At 37.4% G+C, this 26,580-nt stretch overlaps 1 protein-coding gene across 1 annotated transcript in view; it reads left to right on the top strand.

The window, feature by feature from the left end:
- Positions 1 to 26,580, top strand: part of BANK1 (B cell scaffold protein with ankyrin repeats 1) — a 145,312-nt gene that overhangs the window by 16,191 nt on the left and 102,541 nt on the right. Inside the window, exon 2 of the mRNA XM_088133022.1 lies at positions 10,094 to 10,492. Coding sequence (XP_087989148.1) covers positions 10,094 to 10,492 — 399 coding nt within the window. The remainder of the gene's footprint in view (positions 1 to 10,093; positions 10,493 to 26,580) is intronic.

Below are 26,580 nucleotides of genomic sequence, written 5' to 3'. Positions count from 1 at the left end.
AGCAATTGGTGTCTCCATTCTTCAACATGGCCACATCTATGTACACAAGGGTGTCCTATACAGTGTTCTTTTTCATATAGACTAGACACATCAACTGGAACCTTGACTAAACAGTGAATGAAAAAGGCTGTCTTGATATATATATATTTAATCTTATATCCAGGGAAGGACAAAAATTTTAAATTACAATTAAATAACTAAATCTGAAAATCTATACATAATATAGCATGAAGAAAATTGACACAAATTAAATATATAATGTGTGTATGTATATATCCAAGGACCCCTACTGGGTAAGGTAGGTACCAGCCAGGATTTGAACCCCGGTCTCCTGCATCAAAGGCAATGTTCTAACCACTACACTATTCAGCTGCTCATACATATATATATATATATATATATGTATGTATGATGGTGCAGTATGCAAACATCATTGGAGCACTCTCTGAAACAGGACACTATTCCAAAGCACTGGTGCTGCCACTGAGAAGCAGCATCTCCTAGATTTGGGTCTCCCCCACCCCAACTCCCAGAAGTCTGAGACTATGAGGAGTTTCTCCCTGAACAATCTAGTAGGCTGGGCTGATTCAAGGAGGAGATGGTCCTGCAGATAGCCAGGTATCAAGCCATAATGGATTGTCTAGATTAAAACCAGCACTTTAAATTGTACCTGGAAACAGTGGTAACCAATGCAAGGGCTGCGGTATTGCTGTTACATTCTTCAAGTGTCACGAGACCGTTAACACATGGGCCATAGCATTCTGGATTAGCTGTAGTTTCTAAGTAGTTTTTAAAGGCAACTCCATGTAAAGTGCATTGCAGTAGTTTAACCTGGTGGTAATGAAGGCATGAATTACTGTAACCAGGTCCTCCTGCACCATGTAAGGCTGTAATTGGTGCACCGGCTGAACAAAATTAAGAAACAGTCATAAAATAACTTGAAAACTCTGTAGTGGAATATACATGGGCTGTTGATTAATTGTATCAAATGCATCTCTTGCTTTTATTTGCAATAATGAGAAATTAATATCAGCAGAGATAAAATAGTACAAGTCAGACTAAAATTAAGTATAATGTCAAGCAAACCTACTTAATATACTGCTTGAAACTCAGACTTCACTTTCTGTAATTTAATAGTGCCAGTTATCTCATTCAGATCAATGAACATTACTAGAACCAACATTATGAAGAAATGCTGTTTCTATGCTGTTCTTTCTGAAAATCAGACAGCCATGCAGAAAACTGAAATTCAAATGTTGTTTTACATCTTAAATTTAAGCATAGATCACTCATGTCTTTGATACAGGAAGAATACAATAAATATATATTTAATCACCAGTTCACTGGTTAAAAAATACTACAAGTCTTACCAGAACTGCAAGTAAGTCAAATTATCAGCTGCATTCTGACAATATGGGTTGTTTGTATAGATATTTTTGGCTTCCCAGAACCATGAAGTGCATATGTGGCACATACATTCTGAAAATAAAATAAAAAATAATTTTGTCTCAGCATGTGCTCTTTTTTCACCCATAATTCCTCTTAGAAATGAAGTGGTAGTTGGTAAATTCTGGGAAGCATAGTGCAATCATTGCCATGAAACTGTTTTCCATAGCAAATGCATTTGGCTCACAGCTAGTAATACTTCTTGGACTGGTTAGGCCTGATGTAAATACTAACTGTCAGGCCTAGCCCAAGGAACTCCAAGAGACAATGCACATTCAGTCCAGTTATGTTTATTAGCCACAACCTCTAGCAAGAATCTTCCCAGACTGAAACCCCAGTTCCCAAAGTCAGCCAGCCACAACAGTGTGAATTCCTCAGGGGGGTGCCAGTCTCATCCTCTTGTTCCTCCCACACTCTTCTGGGGAGCTAAGAAAATGTTTATCTCCCTGAGCCTGGCCTTCATAATTCCATTCCATCACACTAACAGAGTACATAAATATTAGATTCGGTCTTCTTTATGAAAAGAGTACATGTTTCAACAGCCAACTATGAATATCTAGATGATGGGGCTGGGCTAAAACTTGTGACTAATAGAAATATGGTGACAGAATACCTGCTTAGGTCTCCAAGGCCGGTTGAATAGGATGTTAAGATGAGGAATGAACTTGCTGATGGTCTGGCCAAGCTTTTATGAATTATCTTTGAAAAACTCTGAAGAAGTACCAGACAAATGGAGGTGGACTCTACCTCCTCCTCTCCTTAGGTGGAGGAGGAAATGAAAAGGATTCAAAGAATAAAGATAGTCTGACATCAGTACCTGGTAAAGGTTCTAGAGAAGATCATAAACAGCTTGATCTGTAAGCACTTTGAAACAGTGGAGTAATTATCAGTGGTCAGCATGGATTTCTCAAGGAAAAAACGCATATGATTGCCAGACAATATCTCTTTTTCTCTCTCAGGAAACTTCCATCATAGACTGAGGATTATGTAGATTTCTTGATTTCAGCAAATTATCCCTTGACATTCTGATTAACAAGCTGCTAGAGTGTGAGTTCAATGGCATGACAATTAAGTGGATTCAAAGAGTGCTCATCAATTATTCTTCATCAGAATGGAGAGAGGCATCAAGTGTGGTGTCACAAGGTTTACTACTGGCTCCTCAACTCTTAAATACTTTTATTAATAACTGGATGAATCAATGGAGGCAATACTTATTGAATTTGCAGATGATGTAAAACTGGGTGAGATAACTAATATTCTAACCACAGTTTTTCAAATGGTTTTCTGTGAGAGGCTAGGAACAAAGAAAAGTTCACCCAAATGCAGCTGATTTTTTATTACTAGAGCTCTGCCTCTTGATCAGGGGTTCCAAGATTTATTTTTTTTTAAGCTAAGTGTCTCTGCAACCTGAAAAGGTTTGAAAACTCCTGTTCTAGAAGACAGAAATAATGTTCAAAATTATCTTGATAGCTAGAGAAATAGAATTGAAGATAAAAGTGAAATTTAATAGAGAAAAATACAAAGTTCTTCTCTTAGGAACAGAAACCAAAAAGACAGGGATAGAATGGTGGGTGGGTGGCTTGATAATTGGATTTCTAAAAAAAAAATGTCTTGGAATAGTAATTAAAATAGCAGTTTGATGCAGCTGCAAAAAAGGCAACTTTAGATTGCAGCACAAAGGTATATTTTCAAATTCATAACAGTAATAATAGGTGTAATAGTTCCTTTTTATTTTGTACTGGTCAGACCCCATCTTGAATGTCCTATTCTGCCTTTTCTGTCCTTGTGTCCTATTCTGGGCACCACATTTTAATTAGGATGCCAACAAAGTGGAATAAACTGAGAGAAGGGTAACAAGTATAAGAAGGACTAGAAATTAAGTCCTATGAAGAGGGATTGAAGTACCTGAGAATATTTTCAAGAGAAAATGGAAGAGGAGTTCTGATAGCACAGTTTGTGTACGAAAGGATGTCACACAGGTTCTTTGTCCTTCCAGACAAGCAGGACAATGGATTTACACTGTAAGAAGGCAAATCTCAGTTGAATGTTAGGAATAATGTTCTAAAAGTAAGAGCAGTTTGTCTCTATGACCCAAGAAAGTAAGGGGCTTCCTTTCAGTGGTTATGTTTAAAAAGAGACTCAATAGCCCTCTGTCAGGGCTGCTTTCATTCAGATTCTTGCATTGTGCAAGGGAGTTGAACTCAGTGGCCTAAGTGTATTGTTTCAACTCTATGTTTCTATGACCAATAAAACAAAGTGTCTGTAGCCCTTCAGATTTTAATATCTCTGGGTATTGAGCAATCCATGCTCAAGTTTCAGCTATCTTGTTCTCCACACCTTGTGCTGATTTGTACAAATCTTAATTCAAGGAAAGGTGCAGTTTATCATCTGGGTAATGATTAGGCTGGAGAACATTCAGTCAAGATCTGGTTCCTAGTATGGGCACGTTATTTATTATAATATATCCAACATCTCCTCCAGGAACTCAAGGCAACTTAGAAGGGATATCCCTTCATTTCAGTCCCACAAATAAATTACTTTTTAAAATATACTTTTATTGAAAGTTTTAAAAACAAGAATAAAAATTAATACAACTGAAATAAAGTAAGAAGGAAAGAAGAAGAAGAAGTAAAGGGGAAAGCTAAAGTGCAAAAAGAAAAGAAAAAATGTAGAAGAAAAATAGAAAATTTAAAAGAAGATATAAAGAAGTGGCTTCTGATCTTCTTTGCAGCAATTATAAGTGCAGTTGTAGATTTAGCTCTTTCTATTCTATTATAGGCAAAAGCAAGATGCATTTTAAAAACCTAAAAACATGTCTTTGGGCTGATTTCTTTCCTGTATACAACTGCTAAAGTATGCGACAGTTGTGTCTGTAACAGCTGTCTATTATGCTTCCTGTAGAAATAAGCCTGAGCTGTTGAGCTACCAGTATAGATTTTTATATAAAATGGTGTCTTGTCACTTTGTTGGTGATCAATAGACCTGGTGCAGTTAACAGGATCTTATTCTCAACAGTATCCATATCACTGGTGGGATTACACTTCATTTGTCTTATTTTGCCTCTACCCAAAATAAACACACACACATGCACAACTTGTCTGCATATGATTATCTAGACATATACCCTGGTAAGGCAGAGTGGCTGTGGGCACAGGGAGACTCAAGATCTAGGAGTTTATCATCTCTGGTTCTTGACAGGGTTGCACTACCCCAGACAGACCCAGTGCGTAATCTGGAGGTCCTCCTGGACTCACAACTCCTGCTCAAAGAGCAGGTAGCAGTGGTGGCTAGGAGGGCCTTTGCGCAACTTCATGTTGTGCAGCAGTTATGCCCCTTCCTCGATCAGGAGGCCTTCCACACAGTCATTCATGCCCTGGTCACGTCCCGGTTGGATTACTGCAACGCGCTCTACATGGGGCTACCCTTGAAGAGTATCTGGAAGCTACAGCTGGTGCAGAATGCGGTGGCACGGACAGTTCTGAATGTCCCAAGGGGGGCCCATATAACACCGCTGTTACACAAGCTGCATTGGTTGCCGGTTTGCTTCCGGGTCCAATTCAAGATGTTGGTCATCACCTTTAAAGCCCTTCATGGCACAGGACCAGGTTATCTGAGGAGCGTCTCGCCCCTGTTATCTCAGCCCGCCCCACTCGGTCCGGAAGAAGGGGCATGTTGCAGACCCCACCAGTCAGGGAATTTCAACTGGTGGGATCTAGGAAGAGGGCCTTTTCTGCTGTGGCCCCTGCTCTATGGAACAATCTACCTCCTGAGGTACAGTGTGCCCCAACTCTCATGGCCCTTTAGGAAAGGTGTGAAATCCTGGCTGTGCCAGAAGACCTGGGGGCTAGATGGGTGCTTGCATCAGTGGAAGTGGCTTGTAGAGTAATTGATTTTATCACACACACCCCCAGTCATCTTGAATGTCTTTAGTATTTATGTATAGGGTTTGTTTTATAGTGGATTTTTATGGATTGAGTAAATTAATTATTTATGGGGTATTTTAATTGTTTATGGGCTTTTGATTTGTAATTGTGAGCCACCCAGAGTCACCCACTAGGGGAGATGGGCGGCATACAAATTTAATAATAAATTAAATAAATAAAATATATCTGTAAAGTAGATCTAATAAATGAGTGCAAATTATCCCAAGATAGCTATGTCTAGAACAGGAATCCAAGATTAATTCTTAGTCAAGTGGTACTAGTATTTATCTTCAGATGACTGAGAAATTCTCTTTCAGGCAGTTCTAGTTGTAGCATCTGGCTGATTCTTTCATTATAGTTAGGACCTTTAATTCTTAAGCCTGTCTAATGGGGAGGAAATGCAGTTTGGAAACAAAGAGTTTACATGAATAATGAATTAAGTGAAACTATGTAGTTAATAGCAAAAAAATAAATAAATAAATCAAATTCCTCTGTTTCCTGCTAAATGGCTAAAAAAGATTCTGTGACTTGATTTAAGAAACTGAGAGGTTTTTTTTTTTTTATCTGCGCTCAGTCGTTACCGACTCTGCAGTGACTGCTTGGACGAGTCCTTGCAGTTTTCAAGGCAAGGTGTTTCGGAAGTGGTTTGCCAGAGCCTCCTTCCTAGAGCAGAGCCCAGCTGGTGAGCGCAGGAGGTGGGGTTTCCGTTGCTTCGTGCCCTTTTCGGGCACACGCGGTAAATGGCTAAAGAAGATTCTGTGACTTGATTTAAGAAACTGAGAGTACAATCACTTTAAAGAGAAAGTCCTGGCATGCTGTGGGTGCTGGTGAATGACCAAATGAATTATTGTCTAATGAACTCTCTCTGTATACAAGACAGAATCCTACCTCCTTGATGATTTTTTAAACTTGATAAAAATATTTAACAGCACCCTTTCTTGAGGGTGATCCCAGCTAGCCTAGTCTCAGGATTTTGCTATCCATTTCTAAGTCAGTCCCTGAAAACAGCAGCCAAGGTAGAAAAAAATGGTGGCAATGAAGTAGAGGAAGAGAGGAAGTAGTAATCTTGCTGCTACCAACTGAAAGCAGATAGGAGTGAACAGAATGAAATGGCTAGAGAAAATCATCCCATCCCTCTTCACAGATCAAAAGCATACCAATGCAAAATTTAGAGGTAGAGGACTGATTTTGTTGTCTGTAGAACTTCATGAGCATTTGTGGCAAAGAAGGCATCGCCTGCACAATTTAATTTGGATTAGAATATTAGTGACTCACATGCATAAAATCTCCAAGAAAAGGAATTTGGACACAGGCTAATGAAACAGAATGAATTCCAGGAAGACCCGGCTAACTGCCAATTTGAGAGAAAGCAACCAAATTCTTTATCCCAACTTCTGTATCCAAATTCTGACCCTGACATGTACTGAAATAGTATTAGTGGAACTCAATGCCAGAAAAGAACATAAAATGAGGGGTGCCAGAGTCATAAATCCTTGTGTGATTCTTAGATAGGCATACCTCCAGAAAGTGACCAAAAAAATCTGAAATAAGATACTGTACTGCCCGTATTTCAGAGATTGGAAGTATGATTTGCCTTTGATGGTTTATTTCAGGAAAATATATATGACTAACTATATGTGACACAAGAATGTTTTATGATTTGGGAGAGAAAATGGTATTGTCCCAGGTAATTGTCCATAAATATTTGTCAAATATTAGATATGAATGATTAATTTAATGTAAGATCAGGATGAATTCAGAAGAAGAACTTAAGTTTGAAGCTATCTGAAATGGGTAGCTCATTCTTACATACGATTCAGTTACATTTGATAAGAAATTATATTATAAATCTTGAGGTAGAGAAGTGTTAGTTATTGTGCGAATGTTGTGCTAAGCTAAATTAACTTCATGCTCTTCTAATAATAATTTTACTCTGTAAAATAATTCTCTTTAATATAAAGAAATGTACTTTTTATGTCAGAGAATGATTTCAAGATTAATGCTGTGGGTTTAAGGAACATATATCCTCAGGGTAGTTTAATGGTATACTTCAATAACTCTTAGGTATGTCTGTAAACTGTTCATCTAATGGCTTCACTGAAACAATCTACAATTGCTCACGTTGGCCTGTAAAGTCTTATATAAGCTTAATATATGGGGAATACCCTTCCCCAATAGCCGCCAGATGAAAGCCCACAAGGAAGAAATGTTTTTATGAATATCTCATAAAGTTTCAGAAGTCTCATTGGCAATATTCTCATATTCTATGCTTCTAACATCTGTATCCAATAAAACCATGCAGGCTTGAGAAAGGTTGTTAAGGAGAATGAATTTAACTGGGAAGTTGCCAGTTCCGTGCACACCTAAAACTAGACGGTCTGCAGCTCAATTCTGGGTTTTTCCAAACAGGAATTAATTGAAATTTAACCAGCTATTTGGAAAATGAGTTACCTCCACTACCATCACCATCAAACCCTCTATATAGAGAGACTGGGATGTGAGAACTATTCCTCCCAAGATTAACAAAAGCCAATTTCTTAAAAGATAATAATAAGAGATAAGTTCTTTGGAGCAGGGCACACGTGGCATTGTTTATTCAGACATCCTATGGTGTTGTCTGAGATTGCCAAAAGCAAAACTTAAAGTCTTTCTGTTGGTTTCTTTTCAGGAAACAAGGAATTTTAGAAAAAAAGAAAAGTTTTTCCCTTGCTTTCCAAGAGCCATTGATAGTAGCAAATCTTGCAGCTATTGTCTGGAGGAGCCTTATCCATCATAGAGCTCTCCGGATAGGATCGGATTATGATTCCCAGAAATTTTTGCCAGCATCTTGGGTGGCTGATATGGCACTAATGACACAGCAACAAGGATGGAAGCTCTAGTTCCTCTATTTTACCAACAAAATTATTGTCAATCACAGTTTGGGTTTCAAAAAATAGATACAGTGGTACCTCGGTTCACGAACTTAATTCGTTCTGCGACTCTGATCGCAACCCACAATGATCGCGACCCGAATCAAATTTTCCCATAAGGTTCAATGTAATTACAGTTAATCTGTTCTGAACCATATGTATTTTTTTTTTTAAACCACAAAAATATGACACAAAGTACATTACGAAGAGAGAGAACACTAACCTTGCTCGACGCGACTTCTGGCGTGGAGGACAGAAAGGTGGGTGGGGAGGCGGTTATTGCTTGGAGGAAGATCCCCCTCCCTATAGGAAGCCACAACCACATGTCACGGCAGGGAAAATGGCCGCAGATCCTGTTTGTCACCTGATCCGGCGTTCGCGAACGGAAGCAAAATTTTGCAAACGGTGCTGTTCGTGACCTGAATTGGTCGTGAACAGAAGCATTCGTGACCCGAGGTACCACTGTATTTGTGTGGGAAGCCCCTGAAATCATCTTTGCAGCAGTACATGGGGAAGGAAGTTTTCAGTTCCCCTGCCCCCAGCTGCAATACCGGTAAAAAAAACTCCTACCCTATACAATACTTAAAATTGGGGCCAAATATTTCCCTTGATATGGGTGGGTGTCCCCCCCTCCACACAACCCTGACAGACTTTGCCTCATCAGGGTTATAAAACTAAAAGTTCCTGAGCTTTGCAGGAACAGTGTCTATTTTTTAAAATTTTATATATAATATAATATAATATAATATAATATAATATAATATAATATAATATAATATAATATAATATAATATATAGTATGTGTGTGTGTGTGCATGTGTATTATTTAGTCACCACCCATCTCACTCAAACAGTGAGATAGAATTTTATTTTATTATAGTTTTATTATTTTTAGAATTTCATTAATACAATTATAATGAATATTTGTATATGTCACTGAATTTTGCCTATGGTTCCTAAGGAATTTAGAAGCCCTTGCTCAGTGGAAAGGTCTACTGTCAAAAGAAGCAAGAGATTTGATCAAAGCAGTCTTCCAATTTCTTGGAGGGTGGGGTGTTCTACAGATTTATCTGCAGATAAATGAGTTTTATCCATGCCTACCCAAGCTGCTTTTGTTCTGCTGTTTTTATTTATGGCAAACTTCCTCAGTGCATACTGAAGGGATCACACAAAACCACATGACATGGCCAGTTCCCTGGTCTAACATGTAAGAAATTGGTGGGCAAACTGTTCATTATGCAGAGACAAAGTTCAGAGGTTGGGTTATACATTTGGACAGTGGTCTGATCTGCAGCTCACCATCTACCCAGAAAGCAATAATCTGTTCATGGCAAAAGATGGCACGAATTGGCCTAATCGAATAGCCACCGCACCATTGGGATTTGCCTGTCAGACCATAACATTGGGATCAACAAAGACCTCAAGCACCAAAGATTGTAAGTAGCAGAGCACTCAGCGGGCTCCTAAGCAGCAGGCCCATTCCTCCCCTAAACAGCAAAAAGGTCATGAGATTCTGAGTAAAAATGTACAAGCTCCCAGTTGATAATGCTGAAATCTTATGAGATTTCCTGAGATTTTGGCAGTCTAATGGTAAAGCATGACATTTTAGTCTTCTCTGTATGTTTACTGGGAGCTGGGAAAGTTTGCCAACCTCTGAAATGTGTCTATTTACATCTGTTTTTTATGTTAAATCTCTCTTGGAAAGAACACACAGGAATCTAGTGATTGAACTTCTGTTATTAGCTTCTGATACTATTATACAGTAATGCAAAGTGACAATTGTTGTAAACTCTTTTCTTGTCTCCCTTCCCTCAGAAAATACACAGGGCATTCTTGTTATCTATGAAGAAGCTGCAGAGGAATGGGCTCGGTATTTAAAATCAATTTTCAAGCATGTTATATTAGAAGACAGGATCTTGCTTTACGACTTAGAAGCTGCATCGATTCACCACTCAGAAGTGCCATTTCTCTGCTCTTACAGATGCAAAGTGTTGATAATATCGAATGGTCTTTTAAGGTGTCTGAACCTGAAAAAGAGACATTTTCTGGACGAGATTCTTCAGCCTCCTGAAAGGGTGGTTTTTTTGCTTTGTGGGATAGAAGATCCCACCCTTATCTATCAGATACTGAATATAGACAAAAACAACCGATTGATTACCACAGATCAAGGCCCAGAAGATTATCTTGCAGTTATAGCTGATATTATTCAACAAGGTACTAACCTTCCTTCCTTCTTCCCTTCTTTTCTCTGCTTCTAATTTCATATTCCAAGGTAAAATGTAAGAACCGGGAGATTGCGTTACTATGTTTTAAGGTTAAACATTTCCTCAAATAAATAGCTTAATTGTGATGAAGAATTCTTTGTCACTATGGTGAAGTATTAAGTGTGTACCATGTGCTTTGATTTCCTTTGATAAAGACATGGAAGTCCCTGCCCACTATGTTGGAGAAGGCTGCAGAGAGGCCATGGAGAAGAATGAAGCAGGCTAGGTGGCTCTTCCAGTTCATATTTAGGAGGACCACCAGGGTTCATGAAGGAGCATCGAGAAAAGCACTTCACTAGAGCTTTTATCGAAGCAAAGCATGCCCCAGAGCTTTGCACAGCTTCATAAATATATGTCATGCCAAAAAAGAATGTTATTGAAACAATCTTTATTCAACAAATAATACTCAAATATTACTGCAGTAATAAAGGGAGAGATATGGCAAATTCTGCTGAAAAATCTGGACTTAATATATGTAATCACTGAACATTCTGAATGCACGGATTACCATCCAACCAGTGCAGGCAGTTCATGATCCAAGTGACATGCATAGTTGCTTTATTTTATTTTATTTTATTTTATTTTATTTTATTTTATTTTATTTTTAAAGCATCTTTGGATCAGGCTGTTCAAATTGATGGCATATAAGACACAGCATGTGTATTTAAACTAGATGCTACATAGGTATGTAATATATTGTGTCATGTTAATATATTAAACTAAGGTAAAAATGCAGTAGCCATGGCATTCAGTATCTACAGAACTCTGAACCAAATTTTAATTATCAAAAGTTGATTCTGATGACAAGAGATTTTGATGAGATATTGTGTGACATTGCCTAACACTTTGACATTGTTGTGAGATCATGGAATTATTCTTTATCCTTTTGCAACTGCACTATTATGCACCACTGTGTATTGCTTCAGGCTACCTGAACAAATAATTGAACCATTTATTTATTTACAGTGTTAATTTCACTGGCTAACCATGCAACATAACTCTGGGTTGCTTACAGAGGGTTAAAAACAAACAATATGATTCAGTGGTAGTAATAAAAATGGCCCTGCTGAAATAGGGGGGAAAATACAATAATCAGACAAAAACAATCTCAGTGATGGGTTTATACAACGTCCCATCTCAGTTCCTGTGAGAAGAAACATTAATGTATTAAAGAAACATTTTTAACCAGACCCCAAGTCCTGTCCAAACTCCTATCAAAATGATCCTATTTGTGATAGAACAGTCTGATTTATGAATTTACTCCATCACTAAACTCAAAGGCTTCAGACTGTGAAAGCGGTGAAAGATTAATTTTCTATTCTCATGACTTATCCTAAAATATATATGGATGTTATTATTGAATCATCCAGTTAAAAATTGTAAGAGAAAATCTGTTCTGCAAGACTTCATGAATATTTGCAACATGAAATAGACATTTTCTGTGAAAAACCTGGGCAAATCTGCTTGATCCGTATACAAAGAGTTCATGCACTTTCTCTGCATTGTGTGCAGAAGATATTGTTCAGCAAGGTCTAAAGTCATTGTTTCTTGTTATGAGTTTTTCTTGACTATCAAAGCTTGCTGGAAAAGCATTATGAATAACAAAGAAACCCTTAAGTTACTAAATAAGCATTTATAATGCAGAGACAAGAATGCTATGCCATTTGTTCTGGAATAATACTAGGCTGCTTTCAATGAAACACATGAATCAGAATCCATATGTTCCATATGAAGCCTGGAAAGCTCTACATGTATCTCAAGTGTCCAGAATGCATAAGAGATTGCATTCTGTGTGCTGTTTTTGATCCAGCCAGAAATATTTTACAATTAGTTCACAAACTTAGAATCTTTAAATACTTGAGACATCAGCACTGAAGGACCCTTCAGTTATACCAGGGGTCAAACTGCAACATACTCAAATTACATGGATTTGACTTATAGCTATTACAGTTGCGATGACCAAAGATCTGTTTCACTTGACAAGTCATGTGCAAAGCTTTGAAAAGGAGCTTTGCTGTGATAGAGGTTGTTTTATTAAATCCTCCACTTCCAAAAGCAAAGAAAAGTGGTCATGTTCCTCTATTTCCCTTCTGCAACCTCCTCTAAGAATTCCAGGAACTGGAACAGGCTTTGGCATAATACAGCATACACACAGAAGCCTCTTCTGGTTACTGAAAAGATCATACCCACCCATTACACTGTGAATCAGTTTTGAAGAGTTTTTTTTTTAGGCTCCATCAAAGCAAAGCATGTCCCTCAAAGTTTTGTGAAGCCCTGTCAAGTATGTGTCTATTAAAAAGGCAGTTAAGATGTTATAATATGTATTAAAATATTGAAGCACCAAGAAAATGCAAGCAGAGAGGGCTGTAAAGTTCTAAAACAGAATGTCAAACTGGTTTTACTTACCTTACTTTATGAGTTCAAGATACTAATTTGCATTCAAACTGCAAGCTTTATGGGCCCAAAATATTGGGTGGGATTGTATAACCTGCTAGACAAAGCTGAAATGGGATTTGAAGGTTTGAGGCTGTGAAAACCAGCCATAGTGTTACCAAGTCATATGAACCAGGCCATTATATCACACCATGTCATGTGAACACATTCAGGTTTAAGATTTAGTTTGTGGTAAGGTACAGCATCTGACATGATGTTCAACTATATAGTGTTTCCCTGCTCCAGCTAATAATATGGAGCAAAGCAAGAGAATAATACACATCCTATTTCTGTCCTGGAATTAAGGCTGAATGAGAGCATTAGCCGAATATGGCTGGTTCCATCTACTATTCTTGCAAAGCTGAATGGAAGTTTCTGAAAACACGTGGTTCATACCCACTTGAATGCAAACAGAAAACTATGTGATCAGGAACCTTTGAAGTCAAGTAGAAACCTTATGAAATCTGGAAAGGTTGGGATTAAAAAGGTATTCTCCTTTTCTGAGTTTGAGAGCCAGTGTGATTTAGTGATTAAAATATTGGATTTGTATCAGGGAGACCAGATTCAAGAACTCAGTTGATTATAGAGCACACTAGGTGATTTTGGGCCAGTAATTGCCTCTCAATCCAACTGGCCTCAGAAGTTGTTGTGCAGATATAATTAGGAGGTACATCCAAGCATGCCGCATCAAGATGTCAGGAGAAAAACTGGGAAACAAACAAACAAGCAAAGCTTTCTTCTTAATGGCTCTGTTCACAAAATATGAGCAACTCAGCCACCCCCTCCAAGAGATTAATCTTTGAGTGCCCACTGCACCTGACACAAGATGGTTGATTTATCACTTGTTGGCCATTTTTTTAGTCCTCACAGTCCTTTTCCAAAAGGAAAAGAGAAACTTTACACTAGTAAAGAATAAAATAAATAATCTGCCAATATATGTAGCCAAGAAAGTAATATTCAAGATCCATTATACATACTGTATATAGTAAATTCAGTTAGCATAGAAGCATAGTGGTTTCCTTCCTGGACTGAACCTTTAGAAGAATCTGATTACAGAGCTCGATAAAGAATAGAACTATTCTGTACCTCATAGGAGCATAAATATACAACTATTTATTTTTGCATTCAATTTATCTGTTTGGCTATCTATTCTCATAAAGATACATTTGGTTAGAGATGTTCCTCATAACTAGTGAGCGTTCTCACATGAGGCAACAAGTTCCCTGGGTCATTCAGGATAGTCCAACATGATCAGTGTGGGCTTTATGGGGCCCCTGACTCCCCTTGACACAAATCTATCAGCAGCAGCATCTCTCATACCTTCCTATCAGGAGTGAGCTAGGATGGAGACGATTAGAAAGCTCTCAAAGTATTCTAATTTTTCACCTTGTTTAGTCACTTCCATGTATACTTTTAAAAAATAAATTTGACAGAAGAAAAAAAATTCTGATACAATTCTCAACGAGGTATGCTGTCTAGCACTTATCTAAGTTATGATGAAGCAGAGGTATACGATTGCCCTGCCTTTCATGTACAAAATCTGTCCTAAACTCTGCAGCCTCGTTGACTTCCTTCTTTATAATTCAATCCCAAGGCAAGACATCCTAAGCAACATCTCTCATGGTTGTTTGTTGATGCATTTTTTTTCCAGATCAGAATGTATAGGAAGCTGGACAGGTAGCAAAAGGCAGTGATTGAGGTGATAAACTAGGAGCAAGTAGGGAGATCCAGCTTTTGTTACAGAAACTCATGGATAACTTTGGCACTGCGCCTCAGTCTACCTACTTCACATGATTGGTTTTGTGGGGGGGGGAAATAGAGAAGAGAGGGCAGATGACACCTTTAGCTCCTGCGAAAAAAAAGGCAGGCTATAAGTAGAACGCATAAAAATAAATAACATTAAAAATAGGGGAGGGTGTAGCAGAAAACAACCATAATAGCAGCATTCTCTGCTCCCCTGCAATAGAAGTAAATAAATAAAATGAAAACTACCATTGAAAGGAACATTCTGAATAGAAGCTTCTTTTCCAGGGGAAGATCACGTCTAGGCTGATTCTGACACATTATTATCTGGGACAAACTAAATGCAAATATATATATATATATATATATATATATATATATATATATATATAATCAGAATGCTGATCAGGCAGTGTTCAAAGAGAGAAGGGATTCGTGTCAGAAGAAAGCATTCTAAACAGGATCTGGTTTGGGGTTTGGGGGGGGGTTCTCCCACTTTTTTCTAAGTATCTGAAACCTATCATTTATTTTGTCATGATTATTCCTGCAAGTTTGCAAAGGCAGGCCTGGTTCCTAATCTTCCTGTTCCAGATGTGGGTAAAGATAGATTGCCAAGGTGAGATTTTTGGGGGCAGCAATCAGTTCCTGGAAATTAAGGACATTCAGCTAAGATCCCACTCTTCAGCATAAGGCTTTGCTGACACTCAGTTGGAATTCTTGCCAGAATACCCATTTCTTGGGAGTAAATAATTGGAAGATTAATTTGTAAGAAGAAAGAATGCTTTTGTCTCTTAGCTGCCAACAAAGTATCAGGTTAATAAGCATTGCACAGTGGTGAGAGGTTATGGGAAAGCAGGATTAAGAAGAATAGGCAAGGATAAAAGAAAAAATCTTTTGAACTGCATTTTCAAAACTAAGCTTGAGGTACAAACTGCTTGAGAATGGAGCCAGATGAATCATTTGACAATCAAATTATGATAACAATGATAAATAGGATCTGAGCGGCTAATTCAGCAGAAAACAGTAATGATTATGCAAGGTTTAAGCACTGAAAAATAGTTTGAGAAAAATGCCTGTAAAATCCTATAGATTTATCTGGTTCCTTCTGTATTTGTCCATAAAGAAGAAATAGATCCATACATTTTAAATGTAAGAGAGAAACTTACCTTAGTCACACTTGTATATGAGCATTAAACATGTGATAGCCAATCCATGATCTGAAGTGGCACGGTTCAGGACAATTCATGTGACTTGATTCTGCTCTTTAACTTAAGTGTTTTATTATATTGTATATTGTTTTACTGTCACTGACTGAAGTAAAAGGAATTGAAGTGATTTTGCTCTGTTTCTAAATCAGTTCTATAATTTGAAATATAGATATATTTATATGGTTATTATATATAAATTTCAAAAGCATACTCAAAAACCATATCTTTGAGTATATTTCTCAATTACTGTAGTTGCTTTAACTATGGCATTGAAATCAACATCATATTACTTCACCTTCATAACCCTTAATAAAGATTAGAGCTGAGATTCCTCCTGGATGTTTTGACAGCACTAGCTTGCTTCATGTATCATGCTTATCCATAATATGATTTGTTTGGCTTAACTTAACATGTACAAACACAGCTATTGTGGTTTGTAAACCACGTTTGTTTGTATTGTTTAGGGTACTATGCAAACTCAACAAATCATAGGTCATTTGATAAATTATAGTTAAGCAAACCATGTAACATAATGTGTGAAACCTACTGTATTTTTACTATGGGAGAAATAAGGTATTCATATTTTGAATAGCTACCATGGAGAAGTTCCCCATTTTTTTTTTTTTTTGGTTTACTATTTAAATATATATCACTGTCCAGTTAACACACAACTCTGGGTGGCTAATAAACAACAGAAAAAATATGAAAATAAATTTTAAAAATTTAAAACAACCCAATGCCTAATTTATAATCAAAGCAGCAAGGCAGGCTCACCCCACAACCTGTCCCAATGCCCAAGAAAAGAACCAGATCTTCAACACCTTGCAAAAGTCTGCCAAGACTGGGGTTCTCCAAATCTCATGGAAGATAGGCATTTCATAGGCATAGCACAACATAGGCATAGCAAGGCACACCCATAACTAACTACACCAATGCATTCTGAACCACCTGTAGCTTCTGAGTAGTTTTGAAGGAAAGCATGTTGCAATAAAACAGATGGGAGGTGACTAAAGCATGAGTGACTGTGAGTAACAGGTGTAGTTGATGCACAAGGTAGATCTGTGTAAAGGCCCTCCTAGCCACAGCTGCCACTTGCTCTTTTAGCAAGAGCTGAGAGTCTAGAAAGACCCCCAGTCTCCTCACCAACTCTGTTTGGGGAACTGCAGCCCCATCCAGAGTCAAAAATTAAGTCCTCAGAGCCAGGGGGTCCCTTCGTCTTGACAGGGCGATCCAGGCACCTACTATCTCCAGACACTGCAAAAGCACCTTGACATCAGCATTTGGTTGGCCCAGGGAACAGAGGTATAGTTGGGTATCACCAGCATACTGAAGATACCTAACCCCGTGCCATTGAATGACCTCACCCTGTGGCCTCATGTAGGTATTATTTAATACCTACATCAGACCACAGGTAGAACCCTGAGCAAAGGTTTGGGGCTAGATCTCTCCCCTACTACCAACATTAAGTGGAACCAACCTCAAAGGAAGAAGAACCCCATAACATTGTGCCTCCTTAAATAGGTCTAGAAGGATACCATTGGTGATGGTATCAAAGGTCACTGAGAGATCAAGAAGGACCAGGATGGATGTGCCATCCCAGTCTCAGTTGCTACTGTCAGTCCAGAGGCAAAGAAAACAAGATGGCGTGGCAGAAGCCATTATGTTTAGCTGTGTTCTGCTTTGCATAAGGGGTAATGAGTGGTATATGTAAAAATTTTAAATAAATAGGTGAACAGTACCTTGGCTGAGTCCTCAGGTGCTCACTGAGAATTTGTAGGGAGGAGTCTCATATTTGCCTAATCTTTTACAGAAATTATTCCCCTTTTTCCTGTGTCAAAATACAGGCCAACTTCCATGACTGAACCAAATATTTGTTCTTGCATTTAGTTTGGTTCAGATCCTAAAGGGATCAAATAGTCACTATTGATGAAATGGAACGATTTTTAATGATTTATTCAATGTTTGAATTATTTTAGTGGCAGAAGGAACAAAAATACAATCAATAACTGGGTAGTGATCAGCAGGTTGGCTAGGAAAACTTAACATTTTTAATGAACATTTCCCCAAATTTATTTCAGTAACAATCCAAGATCTTCAGGTTATTCATTGTTAGACTTGTGTTTTGCTGAAAATGGGGGAAAAAAAGATCTCGTGATTTATGGATTTGCTGATTAAAAAGGATTAAATAATGGGAAGAAGTGAAATACAATATAATTTTAAAGAGGGATGTGTGAAGATTTGTTTGCTTCTAACTGCTGTAAAGGAGGTTGGGAGTCACTTCTTTATATCTTTGCTTTTTCTCTCTTATACTTTTTTCACTTTTTCACTTTACTTTTTTCTTCTTTCCTTCTTTTCTTTAACTTCACTTTATATTACTTTATGTTTATCTTTTCTAGCTGAGAATTTTTTAAATGAAATAGTTAGACTTGTGTAACATTCTGGCAGCTTAACTTCTTATTTAACCATTGGTACTGACCTGTGCTCTTTGCTAATGAAGCACACATACAAGTATGGGATGTTTTATTCTTCTTTCTAACACTAATTGGATGAAAAGAGCTTACATGAGTAAGGTGAGTAGATAGAATTAACAGAGTGACTCCTTTTGTACTGGAACACAGTATGATCAAATTTTGTGCTGGAATAAACCATTTACACAAAAATATAATAGCTGGTCTGTAGGAGTTCTGATGATTCATCTTCATTTTCATTTAAAACAGTTTTTTTTCCCCCCATCCTAGCATTTTTCCCACATGTGCAGGCTCAGGGTTGGTTTTGTTTTTTTTGTTTTTTTTGGATCAACCAAATGTTGATCTGTTGGTTGTGACAGCAGTTCACCAACTGGCTTGTTGCCTGAGCCTAATGTTGGAGGCTGAGAGAGAGTGACTGGCCCAAAGTCACCCAGCCGATCCTTTTGCCTAAGGCAGGACTAAAACTCATAGTCTCCTGGTTTCTAGCCTGGAGCCTTAACTACTAGACCAAACTGGCTCTCTTTCACTAAAAAAAAGAATCATGTAGGTGATTTTCTTTGTACCTGGCAGTATCCCTAAGCAAATTCATGGACATGGTTTACTTTGTGTGTCTATTTTACATATGGAAATGAAATGTAGTGTGTGAAGGTAATGCCTGCATGTCTGTGGTTAGTTGCACTCAAGAGGGTTTAAAAAAAGAAGAGCAGTAATCCTTTATGCAGACCATTACATCAACATTAAAGCTTTTGAGAAGAATACTACAAACCAGGGTAGGCAGCGCACCTTCTGTTAATGTCACTGCATATGAGGACATAGGCTCCACAGGACCTAAAAGTCCAAAGTAATTAAAAACATTAACATATTTTATACTTTGTGGAATGCCAAATCTCATATCTTGCCTAAAATGTCCTAATAAAATTTAATATTAGCATCCATACTTCAAACCATGGGTCATCTGCAGAATCTTTGTGGTCTACAGACCATAGGTTGGAAACCACTGTCACAGAAATAATTAAGGCTAAAGAGTTTAATCTCCTGATTACTAGGAATTATCACCATCTCTTGATTACTTTGAATTACTCTTGATTACTAGGAATCTCTTGATTCCTAGGAATTACCACCATGCTGGCTGCTGCATAAGGATTATCTATAGACTGTGTCCACACATTTACAACTAAGAAATGTACAAAAAGAGAAGCAAGGGACAGAGAAGCAAGTGGGTTGTTGTAATTGTCATGACTTACTCTCAGCAGCAGCCTGGATTCTGACCCAGTCTCATCTGAAGAGGAATCTTGCCACATCAACCAGTTTAATGCAGGATTGGCCCTATCACAGGGAGGATAAGGCAGCTCTCCAAGCTTGTTTATGCTTAAGGAGCACAAGAAGGCACTTGAAAACAGAGTTTAGTGTAACCTACAGCCTGTTGCCCTCCAGTGCAGTAGAGAGTGTTCTCCATCATCAGCACTGAAATAAGATTCAGGAGTCAGTTCAGTTGGCTACTATAATGGAAGACATGGCTTGCTGGCCCAACTGCCTATGTTCACACAGCACAATTGCTTGTGTTCATACAAAACTAGCCAATCACACTTTAGATTACCATGCTGTAGGAACCCAGCCAAAATGTCTGTGTGCACATGTTTGTGCATGTGCTGTTATGTCCTTTGGACTGGAAGAAAAATGTTTCGGACCAATCACCTGTAGACTGTCTGCTCACAGCACACTAAGCTATAGTTTGGTTAACCATGTTTTACTGGATAAACTTTATTTTGCTGGTTGAAGCCTTGATTTATAAACCAATACTCTACACCACACACAAGGAAATCAGCTTAGTTCTGGGCTTTAACATAGCCATAGAACTTGCAGTCTTTGTCTTGAAAACTTGGAAAAGATGGAGCCCTGCTACATATTCAAAGATAGATAGATAGAATTATTGCCAATGTAGCTTTAAATCAAGATAAAGTCCAATCATTGATGGAAGGAAAGATTTAGAGTTAGAGATGGGAGGAAGGAAGGAGAGAGGGAGGGAAAGATTGCAAAACATTGTTTACAATTAACGTTGCATCTGTACTGGCCATTCTATAGAGTCCTTGTGCTTTCTGAACTTGATTGTTTGATAGCAGATGTTTCATTACCCGACTAGGTAACATCACCAGGGCTAGTGAATGTGGAGTTTACTCTCTGTTATATAGAGTAGCTTGCCCAGTCAAACAACCAAGCTCAGAGAGCACCAAGGACACCACACTTCAACTCTGAGCTACAGATATTCTCTTCTATTGACCATTCTATAGTTAGGATGCTCTAAGAAGAGTTATAACTGATAACAGCTGCATGTTTGGGGAATAAGATTTAGGTCCTGGTGACTGTATGCTCATCTATGTAATTCACTTATGATTTACTTCACAACAATATGGAAGAAGATGGCTAGTGAATTTTTACAATATGTTTTTTCAATGTCCCAGTCTAGGTTACACTCCTAGGATTTCCTAGTGAACTCCCATCAAAATACTAACCAAATCTGACCTTGTTTAACTTTTCAAGGTTAGCCAAGGTTGGCTGGGTACTAATACATGTCAACCAAACATGCAACACAACAGCATAAAAGCCAATTTTATAACAGTATTATTTCCAAAACACAGAAAATCACTATTATGTTGCTAAACTTTGCAGTAGAAGTTACTTTTGAAGGATTACAATCTACATGAAGAATGCTAACCAGTTGGAAGGAATTCTAAATAAGCGTCTAAGGATGTTATCTACCATTGTCTTGAACATTCTTAAATCAAAGTAAATCTCATTGATTTCAATGTAATATCCTTCCATGTAACTAAACTTTTGACTCAAAACAGTATCTCTATAAGACAAATCATGTATGGAAAAGTTTGTGGAAATGGATATGTTTACTTAGAGAAAGAAGGTGAATGGATATATTTATGTTGGCAATTTTCAAATATTGAACAGATGCCAGAAAGCTAATGGAAAACAATCAGTAACAATCAGTTACCTGTTTCACTGAGAACATGATAATAAGCAATGTGTTAAGCTATAGGAAAATAGATCTGTTAAGCAATTGAAACTGTATTTTAACTATACAAGCAAATCTACATTCCACATTGTGGAATTTTTAGAAATGTTCAATGAAAGTTTTAAGAAGGCCTTTTTCAAGAATATTTCAAGTTTAAGCTTTTGCTTAGAATTCAATGAGAATGCAATAGACCTATATGTCCATATCAAGCTGCGCATAAAAAAATTCTGCTGAGAACCATTGTTAGGTCTGCTTTATTATTTGTTTATAGCCTACCTACTTTTTTGCCAGAGCATTGTGCTCAAGGAAACTAACTTAGTTTTGGTTTGAAAATGCAACATTAGGTAAAGTATTATTTAAATGCTAGCTAAATGAATTTCTTCCCCATTCTTGCCAGGCTTTAATTCTGCAGCTTTCTTTTGTAGAAAGCAATGAGGAAAGCCTGGGAGCAATGCTTTTTTCCACTTTTTCCCAATCCTCCAATTTCAGCCAACTTCTGTTTTGTTTTTGTTTTTTTCCTGGATGGACTGGCACAACATGAAATGGGATGATATTATTATGCCAGCTGCTAAATCACCCATATCAGCAAAGGGGGAAAATTGCCCAAACAGGCATCATCTGCTAGAATAAGTAAGAAGAGACATTTGCATTCATATTTCAGAGCTGTGATTCCATCTCACATTCCTTGGGACAAGTCAAATATGCATGCTTTCTCCATGCAGTGGTCTTTTGTGCATTAGAGCCAATCTATACTTTTCCTGCTTTTTATCTTCAAATCTTAATGAAATTATACTGTTTCCTTTAAACCATGATCATGCAATACTGTCTTATTTCAGCTAATAATGTTAATTACATTATTTATATTAGAGGAATCACTATATATTATTAGATGATAGGTAGGTAGGTAGGTAGGTAGGTAGGTAGGTAGGTAGGTAGGTAGATAGATAGATAGATAGATAGATAGATAGATAGATAGATAGATAGATAGATAGATCTATCTATCTATCTATCTATCTATCTATCTATCTATCTATCTATCTATCTATCTATCTACAGTATCTATGGATTGTTACTGAGGATTCTCTACCTACCACTCTTTTACCATCCCCAATTTCTGTTTTTCTAAAGAATGAAGAATAAGATCCTAAAGAAGACATGGTCTTCTGCCTGCCAACGATTCTCAGATCCAGTGTCTGGAGTTCTTCAGTGTCAGAGGGTTTCCAGGCATTTGTTTTTCTTTCATTTACTTCATATCAGGATTAAAATGCTGATCATGAATGTTTTCTGAATATGGAACAGTATGGGGCAACATGCTTGTGTTTATCCACCCACATTTTTACCACCCACACATTCTTCCTTGGGCTATCAGAAAGATAGAGTAGGCTAATTCTGTAACTGAGTTCTTGCTTCCTATAAGAATATGATTGCAAGTGAAAAGAAATGATAGTATTCTAGTCCTCTATATTCCTTTTGACTGGCATGTGAGCATCTCCTGAATTTTACTGATGGACTAATCCTGCTAAGAGAAATACCGTTTTATAAAGAAATTTGGGGCGGGGGTGGTGGGAATAATGGGAACATGCTTCTTGCAATAAGATGTCTCTGCTACTCCATCTAGTGGTAGAAAGCCTCAGAGAATTCACATAATGCAGCTGTTCAGGATGTCGCCTTACATAATCCATGAGAAATATTATATTCAATGCAGACTTTCTCAATCTATAAAATTAGGATCAAATTATTTTTCTACTAATCTGTATGCATTATTGTATCCCCAGGTCTTTGTTCCATATTTTATGGCCCTGAAGAAGTCATGAATTATTAAAAACATCCATCTCTAAAACTATATACTTTCCAAAAGTTTTCACTACTTATAAAGGTGTCTAATGTGTAAATGAACTGGCAGCTAACAGTTGTCTGTCAAATATATATATTTTAACAAAAGGGAGACTATATGAAGAACTTAAAACAAGTTTTAAAGTTAAGATAGCGATAGTCGTTTGAGGAAAAAGTGTTATGATAACAAAAACGAATAAAAAATTTTTAACGTGTGAATGTGTGCATTTGGGGTTGAGGAAAAAAGGCATTCCAACATAACAGTTCAATGTGAGTAGCATCTGCTGCCAGCAGGAGTATCCACAGGGGGTAAGCCCATGATTCATGGCTCTTTTTATATGTGTTGCACCAGATTGATGGCCTTCAATCATATCATTGCAGCTGCCATCTTGGTCCTTATGAACCTTCCCCCAGTGGATGCCCCTAACTGCTAGGCTTTTCAAGGATATGGATTTTAGGACTGTTCAAATAGTCACCTATTTTTCCAAATATTGGTAATGCAAGTTTCCAAACATGTTTTTGTAAAGTAGATCCAAATACTTTTTGTGTTACCTGTACTGATTATCTGATGCTGGCTTTAGAGGATATCACATTTACTGTTCAAATGCACAGCCATTTTGATTATAGTAATCTAAGCTGTATAAATAATGGTAGTATTTAAATGGGGACTTCCTACTTAACAGCTGAATACTCAGACCAAATATGAGAGTATTAGAGAGTAATAGAGAGTATTAGAAAGTAATGAGGGGAGTGTTTCAGTTCTATCTGCAGACACTTAAAAGATTAAATTATCATGGAAAATGATTCTAGTTTATTCTTCTACATTTGCTATTAAGTTCCGATTCCAGTTTCAGAGTTCATTGCTACATTCTCAATTGCTACAATCCATTCTATCCCTTCCAGATTTTATCGACAAGGCCTCCCCTTTCCTTCTGCTTCATATGTAGTAGAACATCATGGCTGGCCAAGACATAGCATTAAGTCTTACGAAGGCTGGGGGTCTGAGATTTGGATTAGCCACTGATTTATGAAATAATGCAAGCAAACTTCCAGGTAAGTCACCTTCCAGCTGAGATTGATTTCTGGTGACTTACCTGGATGCATCTGTGCAGCTTTTGTGGCATGAGATGGAAATGATTTGTCATTACCTTCTTCTGGGAAGTTTTCAACTTTTTCAACTTTTTTCAACTTTTCAACTAGCCTACAGTTTAACCTTGCAAGGTGGCATTGCATCTAAGCACCAACCAGGGCCAACCCAGCAGATGCTATGAAGGACACTTTGTGAAATATCATTGATTTTAGATAGGAAAAGAAGACCGTGGCTGTTAAAAGAGGACTTTTAAAGAGAAGGGTGGCATATTTTCAATGAAACAGATCAATAATGAAAGCTGACTGGATAGGAAGTACAACTCTTGAATGAAAAGATGAAAGGGCCATATTGAAGAGAATAGGACAAACCCCTGACAAGACAAATGGTAAGAAAGTAAACAGTATATCCAATAAAGCAAAGATAGATGGGGAATGCACCAGAGCCAGCAATCAATGTGGATTGATTGACTAATGTGAATTGTGCAAGGCCTGGAGGAAAGAAAAAGGCTAGCATGCAAGTTGGAAAACGAAACACAATATGATATTGGAATTCTTTGGGGAAATAAAAGAAAAAGACCGATGTGAAAGCAATTGATTTGTTCAGACCTGGGGATGATGAAAAAGACTCCGTGATGGCATACTAATTATGCTGATAGGGATTTATGAGCCTGTTTTTGGTAAATAATCTGTGGATTATCTGATGGAATTTTATTACCCTATAATGCTGTATAAGTGTGCAGAAGCTCAAATAATCTTAACTGTACTTTTGCTCAGCTACAGTTTTTATTTATTTACTTTATTTTTAAAGGTATTTTAGCCCAAAGTACAACTTCTGCTTGAAAATTTAATAACAACCTGAATCCAAAACTGAAGTTTGCTATGGAGGAATTTAGATATGCTGAATCTCTCATCAGATATAAGTCTTATTTGAACATTTCTTGGTATTGCTTTGGCTAAATGACCCACTTGATTCTGGGCTGACAGCTGGGACATAAACTTGGAAGGCATGAGGAATAACAAGTTTGTGGAGGAGCTAGAATCATCTATAGCTTCTGTTAATGAAGTTAAATAGTTTTCCTGTGAAACATCAAGATTTATACAGAATTCAGTGGTACCCACCATATAGAGATGGCAAGAAAAATGACTCAATATTCACAGATCTCCATCCTAAGGTAGGGTAGTAGGCTAAAGTGTCACCTGACAAACCCTAATGATGACTTGTTCTGTACATCTTCATATACTACTCAGCTGCTTGCTTTAATTCATTCCTCTTTGAATTTTCATTCTGCAGAGTATAATTACTTATTCTTTTACCCTATCCTATCCTGAAGCCCAGGGCCATTGAATGCATTCATGCCTTCCACCAAGCTTTAATGAGTTTGCTATGATTTTGGCTTAGCATGTTCCATGAACCCATCCAACAGTGATTTATTTAATAAATTGTAATTAAGCAAACTATGGCTTAGTTTGTCTGAATCCAACCTATTTGGAAGTCAATAACTATCCTTGAGTTGGTCACCCATTGCATCTTAGTTTTGTCTTTCTGTGAATAAGCTCCATTCTAAGCATTTCTAATTGACTCTAATAGTTCTGTACCCAGTAGAATCTGTGCCAACATCCAATTAAATGAATCATTATTATGGGGAATGTAACAGATAATGGACTAGTATTTGAATACTCAGATATAAAATACAACTTGAGATTAATCCTTTGGAAATGAATAATAGCAATAGTTATTTGATAAAGAAGTAGTAATGAAAGCCACCTCAGAGTGTGATCTACTCTAATTCTCAGCAAGACCATCTGAAGTGTGGAAGGTCATGGATTTTCTATTTCCTTCTCCAGCTCACAGCACAATCTGAGCAACATTGGATACTGGTAATGAATGCAGATCTTTGAAACCAACAACAAAGGGCATAAGTTTCTGCCCTGATTATGCGAAGGCACAATTGGTAGAATATAACCATTATGTGATAGACTTGTTGGACACAGAAGTGTGGATGATGAGAAATGACTAAATAAAATAATGTTCTTATTTATATTTAGATATTGTGACAAGTATCTGCATTGTCGCCGGTTAATACTTATCCTGTGTGCAACAGTGATTTTTTTTTTTTTAACTTTAGTAGGTATCCATACCATTTTGAAAAGGATCAACAGTTTTCAGGTCTTTATAATATATAGCAACTTTCCATGTTCAACTCCCAATGTTTATAGTTAGCCCAGGTTTTGCAATCTAGAA

This window comes from Python bivittatus, unplaced genomic scaffold (genome assembly GCF_059951505.1).
Source record: "Python bivittatus isolate LINGU-HERP-01145 unplaced genomic scaffold, Pbiv_v1 ctg000070_np1212, whole genome shotgun sequence".
Taxonomy (NCBI): Eukaryota; Metazoa; Chordata; class Lepidosauria; order Squamata; family Pythonidae; genus Python; species Python bivittatus.
Note: the sequence above shows the minus strand (reverse complement) of the source record. Positions and strands in the feature narration are given on the sequence as shown.